Raw genomic sequence first — 11,110 nt, 5'->3', positions numbered from 1 at the left:
CACGTAACTGACTGGATCAGAGTTCGGCAACAGCTTTTGGAAGCTACAATTTGTTGGTCAAATTTAGAAGGCATACTAGCAATTATAGTTACAGACTTATCCAAGTGGGAGACTGTTGGATTAGGTGTCTAAGCCCATAACTATAATTGGTATGTACTTGAATTGATAGCAACACAGTCCTTTTGGGTTGCCCTCAACCTAGCAACTGGACAAGGAAATTATGAAAGGAGAGATATTAATTTATAAGATTAATGACTTAATATAAATGATTTATTAATATGTTAAAAGATTAATATATTAATTAGAAATCATTATGTTTAATTAATAGTTAGCCAGAAATTAATCAGAATTAATTTTAGGGTTAAAAGTATTAATTATAAAGTGCAGGGACTAGTTTGCAATTATCAGATAGTTGAGTGGAAGACTCCAGAACCTCCTTGGAAGGAGGTGGACGAAATCTATAGGGAAAACCCTAGAGATTTCGTCTAAGGGGTCCAAATAAGGCCTTTGGATCTTGCTTAGGCCCTAAGCAAAGGATAACTAGGGTTTTCCCTAAACCCTAGATCCCTCAGCTATTTAAGGAGCCTCCTGGCTCACATTTGAGGTCACTGATTTCTTTGGAAGAAACCCTAAGGCCGAAATTGCATACTCTCTCCATCCTCTCTCCTCCAAGTTTCCTTCTTGCTAGTTCTTGGGTGTGATTCCATTAGAGGCATTACATTTGTGGTGCTAAGCTTCCAAGAAGATCAAGATCAAGATCAAGAGGATTATCAATTGTTTGATATAACAATTGAAAGGTATGTAACTCCTAAACCCTAGTTTGTTAATTTCGAAATTAGCCTCTCTCCTCTAGGGTTCTTGTTTTGCAATTCAAAGTTATATGTTCAATAGTTAAAACATAGATCCAAAGTAGGTTGCATGTGAACTTAGGAATTGTTTTCTAGTTTATTTGTTTTACCTAAAACCCATCAATAATATCATAGCATACTAGCACATAAAGCATAACAAATAGTGACATACTAGATAATTATCACAAAGACAATCATCTCTACGATAACTCTTACTAGTGGGTCGGCATTTGTGCCTTCGACCTACTTCTATTGGAAGGTAACCCACCTCGTACTGCTGAAGTCCACTGCAAGGAATCATTACTACTGTCTTGGCAACTCCTCGAGCTATCAATGCCACAATATTACCCAATTAGCAATTGGGTCCTAAACCATGATTCATAATCCATACTTGGCGTAAAATGACCATTTTACCCCTGGCCGACAAGGTACTTAGCTAAGGCCAAAGTCCAAAACCAAACCAAGTCCAAAAACTCTAACATCCATAAGAGCCCACTAATGGCCAAATTTTCCAAATTGGGCCCCAACCCTTACATGGGACTACCCTCTAGCATCCATTCCGTACTTCATAACCTTTCAAGAGTCAACCTTGGTCAAAGTCCACGTCAAAGTCAACATTCTGGTTGACTCAACTCACCGAGTTGGTCCATCAACTCGTCGAGTTCTTGATCCATGAAACTTTGGAAATCTCGATCCTACTCGTCGAGTTCTTTCATGAAATCGTCGAGTTCCCTTCAAACATAATCGAGACTTTTCGTTTGAAATCGTCGAGTCCTTCCTTGGACTCGTCGAGTCCTCAACTCTTCAAACTCAAAACCATGGCCAACTCACTAAGTCATCTTCTAGACTCAACGAGTTTGCTCAGAACAGAAAAGGTTGGGGGACCACGACCCAACTCGTCGAGTCGTATGAACAACTCGCCGAGTCCCTTTTGTCTTAATCCATTAAGTCGCTTTCTGTTGAGTCCAACACTTCCAAACCATAGATCTGGTCCCCTAAGGCTGGAATACCACGTAAAGTTGCTAACTTTACGCCCATGCATGGTGTCAAGAAGCTAAAAACACCAAAAATAAGCTCCAAAAGAGATCTAGGGCATGGAGAAGGGCCAAGACTTCATAAAGTTGGCAACTTTGAGTCTCATAAGGCCATGGACGTCTAGATCTGAAGTCATAACCCCAAACATGCTTGCATCCATGAATGGTTCCACAACAAGCTACTAAAAGCCCTAAACTCCTCCATGGAAAGATATAGCAAACACATAGACAAGGTATAGACTTTATACCTTAATATGGTTGCCTTAACAGAGAAACCCCTGGATCCAAAGCTCCTTCCTTGAACCAAGCACCTCCAACTTCAACTTCTTCAAGAAATCACCAAAGAATCACTCTCTTTTCACTCCAACACACTCAAGAGGCTCAAGCTCACGAATTAGGGTTTACTGGACTGAGGGAGGCGATGAGAGAGGCCACAATGAGGCATTAAGGTCCTTAAATAAGGTACAAAACCCTGAAATTAGGGTTTCATCATGGCAGCCCTACTCGTCGAGTTGGGGCTCCCTAACTCGTCGAGTAGGTTTCTTAACCCGCGTCCAAATTCTCATTTCTACTCGACGAGTTTGGGGCCTCCAACTCGTCGAGTCCCTTATCAAAAATGAGAATTCTTATATAAAATACCTACCAGGAATCGGGCGTTACAAATCTCCCCCCACTTATCTTAGACTTTATATATTATCTTAATACTTTATGTTGATTTTATCTCATTTAATGAACAAAAGGTGCTTAATTAGTTTAGAATTTAATTTTTCAGCAACAATGACATGCTCGGATGGAAAAGGAAGCAGATCTAGCAATTGGAATCTTGGAGATTGGATTTTGAAGAAAGAAGGATGTTGCTGGACAGCTTGACCCCTCGTCAGTGTTTTGGTAATATCTCATGAACCGTAAATCCGATTGACGAGATTCACAATGTTCTGAAAACTAGAAACAATTTTGGACGACTTTCGTGTTTTGAGAAAATGTTGATTCCAAACGAACTCGACGAGTTGTCCATCAAATCGACGAGTTGAATAGAAGTTTCACGATTCTTGACGCTGACTTGCCGTACACGCGATTTAAATGCAAAACTCGACGAGTTTTTCCATAAAACTCGTCGAGTTGGCTCTGTTTTCAGAATTTATATATAAGATTGCTTTCATTCGAAACCCTAACTAATTCTAGAAGCTTTATTTTTGGAGGCCAGATGGGTTCTTAGAGCCGTGGTTTTCGAGAATTCAACCTAGAAGTCAATTTTGAAGAGATCAAAGGCAAACAAACATTACTTTTATCTTAATCTTTTGTGTGAACCATGTTTGAATCATTAGATTTCGATTTTAGGATGCTATTTGCTGTAGTTATGAGCTAAAAGCTTCATACTTCTGTTTAGACTAGATGATCTTATGAATATGGTTTGATTGAGTGGTTTGAATTAATTTGATTTGGTTATTTATCTTGTTAATCTTGTTAAAAGATCCTTGCATGTTAATGATAATTATTTTATGTTAATAATCATGTTTATTGAGTTGTATGAACATCTTCTTAATTGCTTGAATCATATAGTTTTGTGAAAACAAGATTGTATGCCTAGTATTAGTGAACATGAACCTAGGGTTAACTAGAAAATAAGTAAGTTGATGTGTGAGCATGTGTGATGAACAACCACATATGAGTTGATTGAATTGACAAATTTAGTTAACTAATATTACAAGTCGTACTTGATTTGAACTGAACACTAGGAAACTTGTTAGTTTAATCACCTGATCACTGTTTGAATTAACTTGTTTGCTAAAGGATTAGTAATAGTGAACATGAACCTAATCACATTAGAAATCGATAACCATTGATATATTAATCCATTGCACTTGCCACGAAATCAACCATATGAATAAGTGAATCGAATATGAACATAAGTCTCTTTATCTTATTGAATCTGGTTGTCTTTTGTTCCCTTAGTTGTTAATTGTCTTTTGTTTGAGTGTTATTAGATTACTAAGTTTCTAGTCTTGCAAAACTAGAGAAAACCCCCTTCATATTATTTGTTTTATTTAGATAATATTAACATTTATTTTAATTGTTTACCGTTCCCTGTGTTCGATACCCTATTTACCTGAACTAAACTGCTAATCGATAGGTGCACTGCCTTTCGTGTGTTTGTCTTTGTGTTTAAGTTAGTAGGATTAAAACTAGTACAATCACACGTATCACTAGTTCCTTGCCTTCTTCTCACAATCTTCTCCTTCTTTTGCTCCAAAATGCCACACTAACTCACAATATGAGAGGAAATGATGATTAGGGCTCACAAGGTCGATATTAGGGTTTGGAGGCTGATAAAAGATCAGCCTCAAAGACTTAAGGAGGTTATATAGGGTGCAAACCCTAAATTTTAGGGTTTCTCATCTGGCCGCCAACTCGTCGTGTTCCTTACCAACTCGTCGAGTTGGTCCAAAAAGATGCGCATCCAAGCACTTTCCAATACGTCGAGTTGAGGCCATCAACTCAACGAGTTCCAAGGGGAAACTTGCCTCTTAAAGAATAAATTTTATACCTGGAAATCGGGATGTTACATATGAATTAATGTAATATACGACATGCCTTAAGTCCTAACGTTGTTGATCCCAAATCTAATTCTCAATTGAGACGTAAGAGGTTGTTGCTTATCAAGTTATTATGTTAGATTGGTATTTGGTTGTTCATTTCATTCTAGTCAATGTAAAATGATAATTATTAATTAATTTAAAGACGTATATAATTCGTATAAATTAACATGAAAAAGTTATTCGAAAATGACCCACCAGCTTGAGCCACAATTATCAGATCTAAATATAGGTACGGTGAAATTGTCATCGGCGAAACATTATTGACTAATGAAAGTACATAGGGACATTAACGTAATTTCGCATGGATGCTACCGAACATATCATCAGATTCCTCGCTGCACAGTTGACAGTCCACAACATATGAACTCATCTTCCCTCTATTCCTCCTCCGATCGATCCTATCCTACTTTTTATTTATTTTCAACAATCTACCCCCAATTCTACTGTAACGATCCACATACGAGATATCAGAACTCGCTGAGAAATCTTGCCGGAGTTAGTTGGTGTGATACACAACTCCGATTGTCACTTCGGCACACTAAATTCAACCAAAAAAGGTATGTTAGGGTTTCTGTTAGTTTTAATTTCCACCAGTTTTACTGCTTTAATCGTTCGTTCGTTTTTTTTTTTTTTTTTTTTTTATCGATTCTTACTCTTATGAACATGTAATTCAGTAAATCAAGTTACATATTTTTAAGTCAACCTTTCAATATGATGTTGTTTGACTGTTAGAAGGTTTGACTTATTTGATTACCGTTGCAAATATTTGCTACTTCTATATTTCACCGCTTCCACGGAACTCGTAAACAGCATTCACATGAAATCTTCGTTCTTGTTGCTGTCTATTTACCCGCGAAACATAATTATCGCATTTTGGGGTTAATACTTGTAATGGTTTTTTTCTTTGATTTAAGGATTAATGATTTTATTTGTTAGTTTCCTGATCATTTCCTATTTGCGTTGTTTTAGTTATTTGATCAAGCTAATTAAATGGGAGGAAACATATGATGCATTCTGCAATGTTGAAGTCATCAGGTTATCTAAAGTTGACTGGTGGTTCTTATGGTAAAAATCAAGCATCATTATCAGATCAAGAAAGAAACTTTCAGTCTGTAATGACCAAGGATTCAGATGATATTCATCTTGGTAGTGGGACCCACACATTACACTCCAACCAAGAAGGAAGTTCAACTCCCATCTCTGTAAATCAAGAAAAAACTATAGCCACTTCAGAGCAAAATCCTTCTCCAAAAGAAGGAAATTTTGTTGTCAATGTATCAAAGTCACCTGAAAAACCTACAGTTGATGGTTTTAACTGGAGAAAATATGGTCAAAAACTAGTAAAAGATAATGCATTTGTAAGAAGCTACTACAAATGTACATATGCAAAATGTCCAGCTAGAAAACAAGTTGAACATTCACATGATGGACATATCAAAGAGATAAATTACTTATGCAAGCATCAACATCCAAAACCTAACCATTCATCTTTCACATCTGAAAGTAATCAATCAATTCCCAATTCCCAAATTTTTCCTTTTATTGTTTCACTAAACAACTTGTAAATGTCTTTTTGCAGCTTTGAGTGAGAATTTTGTGGAATTTGAAGTGTTTGAGTCTAATGAAACAGAAATTGGGGTTGACAATAATGCACCACAACTGAAAAGACAGTATGTTAATGCACTATAGTAATTTTAATATGTTTGTTTTCTATTTTGTGAATTGGAATGAGGTAATTATTAAGTTTTTTACAGGAAGAAAGAGAGTGATAATGTTGTGACAAAGACAAATTATGAGCCACGTGTAGTTGTTGAGACTAAAAGTGTGGTTGATATTGTGAATGATGGCTACAGATGGCGGAAATATGGACAGAAAATGGTTAAAAACAGTCCCTATCCAAGGTGCTTTTTAAATTCACATTATCATCTGTATGAATCTTTTACAATGATATATGAATATAGTCAAAACTACCTTATGAGACATTTTATCAAACAGTTGGTGTGCATTAGTTTAACTATTAACAAAGAAACTGTTGAGACATTTTATCGAACAGTTGGTGTGCATTAGTTTAAAGTAAAGTGATTAATGTTTGTTTAGGAGTTACTACCGGTGTTCAAATGCTGGGTGCCCAGTGAAGAAGCATGTAGAGAGAGCATCACATGATGAAAAAGTGGTGATTACAACTTATGAGGGACGCCATGACCATGACATGCCTTCTGGAATCAGAAATGTTACACAAAACGTGAAGGAAAACAACAATGGCACAATGGATGATGATGGTAATGATGATGATGATGATGATGATGATGATGGTGATGATGTTGATCCACAACCACAACCACAACCGAAACCAAATGAAAGTAAAGGTATGGAAATGTTTGTTATTGTTATATGATGTTTCCATAAGTTAGTTTTATTTTGCTTTAAGGTCTGTATTAAACACTTATTTAGTAATATAATACTTGTTATTTTAATAAGAATGTAATTTTCATAGTATCTTATTAAATCTTTTTGAATTAATGTCTTTTGGAAAGGGTTAATATTGAAATTGGTTCTTAAACTCTTGCTTAGGTATTTAGTCATGAGTTTTTCTTAAAGTATTTTTAAGGTTCATTAACTTGTTTATTTTGTGTACATTATATTCTAATGATTAGTTATAACTAAAGACTTGTAAGGTTTTTTGACTTTATTTATTCATTTTTTTTTGTCATGGTCTTTTATTATTTTGGTTTCTTAGGCCGTTTAATTTTTTTTAATTTTTTTTTTCTGTTTTTCAAAACTTCATTTTTTACTTTGTTCGTATATGTTTTTTTGATCATACGCATTTACAACATCATTTTTTTTACTTTGTTTTCACATGTTTATTTTTCACTATCCGTTTACACATCTTTATTTTTTTACTTTGTTTTTACATTTTTGTTTCTAATGCGTTTTTACATTTTATTTTACTCGATTTTATATGTTTTTAATAACTTCGTTTTGGTGGTGATAGAAAGATTGAAAATTAAAGTGATTGCAATCTTGGAGACAATTTGATAATAGTGAACGTGTAGAGTTATGCAAGATGAAGTTGTGAAAAAACATGTGAAAAAATGAAGTTGTAAAACAATTTGTGAAAAAAAAATATGTAAAAACAAAATAAATATTAAGTTGCAAAAACGTAATAAAAACATGTAAAAACGAATTATAAAAAAACTTGAAAAGGTGAAATAAAAGATGAATTTGTGAAAAAACATATGAAAAACGAAAAATAAACAAATTAAAGGACCTAAGAAACACAAAAAATATTAGGATCCTTAGAATACCAAAAAAAAGTTTGAGGACCTTAGAAATCTTTAGGAACTTGTTATTGTTATAATAGGTCATAACGATGTAATATATACTAAATAAACAAGTTAAGGGGCTTTATTGATCAACCTTAACCCTTAAAAACGCCTTACTATATCGATCTTGAAATCAAGCCTTAAAAGTTTGTCTATTCAACTCAAACTCCAACATTACAAATCGCAAGAAGCCTTATAATGCATCACAACTTCATCCATCTATTTTTTTCTAAATAAAACTTCATCCATAATTTCAATTTAGGTAGAGCATCGCGACACACAATGATGCATTATAGTTCCTTTGTAAACTTTTGTGTTGAGTTGGAAATGCTTTACAATGATGGGTGATAGTTAGATTAGAATATGTCTTTGTATGTAAAAGTATATTCCTTCCATGGGTATATAAAGTTGGCGAATCGTTCATTTGTATGTGGTGCACCTTATTACGTAGTTATTAGTATAGAGAATGTGTACTGAGAATTTCATTTCCTAGCCACTTGTTCTTCATTTAATATTTTAGCTCTCTTTTTATCTATACATTATCTTTTGACTCTTCATATTGCTTGATTATCTTCACTATTATTCATATTCCTCACCTTCCAATCGTCCATATGATCCTACATTGCTTCTTTAATTGTATAATGTCCAATGATCTTGTTTCTTGTTACACTTAAGATGTTTTCTTCGTAATTGTTGCATTTTGCATCTACAAGACTTATGGTTATTGCTTAAAAAGTTAAAGTTTATTCCACCATTGATGCTTTAATCAACATCAAAATATAATTTCCACATAACAAACAAGAAAGTACGAGCAAATTTGAAGCCTTGTTTATCTTGCTAGGATCTTTTGATCTTACGATAATGATCTTACAAAATGTAAAATGATCAAAGGTAATATCTTAATTTCCCACATCTCTCACTTTTTTTCATTTAATCTTACCATCACGTTACTTCCTATCTACCTCTTTAACGTCCCTTTTACGAGGCAAATGATTACGACTGAGAGAGAGAGAGGAGAAAGTGTGATGAGTTCTCACAAGTAAAGGAAAACGAATGTGGTGTTCACCGTGCCTTACTGTTATCCAACCCAATTCACTGTAAGATATGATGAGACAACACCCTATGGTCTAGCAACATAAAAGTATCAAATAATCCTACTTGATTGTGTAAGGTATTCGATGGGTTCATGTGACATATCACATCATACTTTTAAGCTTGGTAAGGAATTTAACAAGAGGTTAATGACTTATAAGGGTAACATATTTTAGGTTTTGTTCATATTTAGTCCTTCAAGTTATTTTTTCCCACATATTACCATTAAACTTGTTTGAACTGTTCACATTACATCCTCATGACAAGTTGTGTAGGTTTTAGTCGGTTCAATGGTAATATGCAAGCAAAAAAGAACATACGGACTAAATATGAATAAAATCTAAACTATGTTACCCTTATAAAGTCATTAACCCAAAAAAGACTAGACAAAACTTGTAATTAATATATATATATATATATATATATATATATATATATATATATATATATATATATAGCCTTTAACTCGAGTTTTAGGCATATTAAACCCAATGAGGCCCACTTTTTGGAGAGGTACTTAGTACTCTAATCTAGACCTGCATATTAGCGATTCCAAACAGGTCTCGAAACGATCTAGTCTTTTTAGGACCAGTCTTGCCGTTTGATGAGCCTGTGTAATATTAGGTAGTTGGTCAGGTAAAGGCTGACCAAGTCGATGATTCTTAGTTGGAAGAATTAGGTCCAGCAACCAGCATGAACCCGATTTGGAACCGAAACCGATTTAGACCAATAATGAGAATCGATAATCGGACCGGAACGTGTTAAACTAAAATGAAGTACAAATAGAAAACTACATATTGAAAAAAAAATGTCATTCTAACTCCAAACGAATGAGTTATGACAATTTAAAAAAGAGGAATAGATTGTACATAATACTGAAACAAAACAATTAAACTTTGATACTTTGTGTTCCACGACATATAACTCAATCAATATGTAACCAAATAATGTGTTTTTATAGCCTAGAATGAAGTACAAACATTAAACATGAAACATGGCAAATTGTGCATTATTCTGAAACAAAAAGCATGGAAGATGGCAAATTGTGCATTATGCTGAAACAGAAAACATGGAAGATGATCAGAGCAATCATGTCATAAGGATGTAATGTAAATAGTCCAAACAAGTTCATAATGATGTAATGTTGAAAATTCCAAACAAATTCAATGGTAATATGTGAAAAAAAAACTTAAAGAAATAAATGTTAACAAAACCTAAACTATCTTATCTTTACCAAGCAATCATAAAGATGTAAAGTGAAATTGTAATACTTGGACAAAAAGAAATTTAAAATACTAAATATAACAAAATCTTATATATGTTACCTTTATAAGTCATTAACTCTTGTCCACCGAGTAAAAAAAATACGATGTTCACTACAATAAAAGTGTTATTGTGGTCCAACTCAACTTAACGTATGACAAGGTGAGACTACGGTCTACGGTCCCGTAGACAACAACATAAAAATATCAAATTATCCTACTTGACTGTGAAAGGTATAACAATCAAGGTATTCGATGGGTTCATGTGACATTTCACATCATAATTTTAAGCTTCGTAAGGAATTTAACAAGTGGCCAATTATGGGATCCACAAATCTGGACGTAGATTTGCATAGCATAGCCCACCCACCCACCTCAAATTATAATTACTATATAATCATTAGATTAATAACTTTATATGTTGTTATCAAATAAACTGATTTGCATTTGCTTACTATTTTATATAGTTATACTTTTTAATCTGTTTTTAAATTCTTATCAATTCATGTAGGTACAAACTACAAAGTGATAACAATTTAAAAATTACTGTAAAAGTTAATAAAAAGTCTATTTCGTTATGTGAACTAGAAAATTTTATATAACTTTCATTAATAAAATGTCTATTTCTATATGTAAATTAGTAAAATTTATATAACTTTCTTACATAAACACGATTAGTAATCCATCCAAAATAAATCAAGAAAAAAAAAAGATTAGATAAAAGATGTGACAACTTGACAAACAAGATGTATTTTATCCAAAAGTCAGTTCTCTCATTGGTTCCCCATATTCCCTCATCTCTCCAAAGTTTTATTCATGCTCTAAGACTCTTTTTCATATATAATTCACAATATGCCACATAAACAATAATTGTATTATCTTTTTTATCAAGAATTAACATAAAAAACAAATCTATATCACAACTAATTTTCATTTAAACTAATGAAAAGAAAT

At 33.5% G+C, this 11,110-nt stretch overlaps 1 protein-coding gene across 1 annotated transcript; it reads left to right on the top strand.

Annotated features, from left to right (window-relative positions):
* The first annotated feature begins 4,788 nt into the window (after positions 1-4,788).
* LOC145140938 (WRKY transcription factor 1-like) lies at positions 4,789-6,975 on the top strand. Its single transcript, XM_079074316.1, has 5 exons — positions 4,789-5,036; positions 5,449-5,982; positions 6,059-6,149; positions 6,234-6,380; positions 6,577-6,975. The coding sequence occupies exons 2-5, from the start codon at positions 5,484-5,486 to the stop codon at positions 6,872-6,874; spliced, it is 1,035 nt and encodes a 344-aa protein (XP_078930442.1). The 5' UTR covers positions 4,789-5,036; positions 5,449-5,483; the 3' UTR covers positions 6,875-6,975.
* The last annotated feature ends 4,135 nt before the right edge of the window (positions 6,976-11,110 follow it).

This window comes from Lactuca virosa, chromosome 9 (genome assembly GCF_052849685.1).
Source record: "Lactuca virosa cultivar CGN04683 chromosome 9, Lactuca_virosa_CGN04683_v6, whole genome shotgun sequence".
NCBI classification, from domain to species: domain Eukaryota; kingdom Viridiplantae; phylum Streptophyta; class Magnoliopsida; order Asterales; family Asteraceae; genus Lactuca; species Lactuca virosa.
This window is presented reverse-complemented; position numbering and strand designations above follow the sequence as displayed.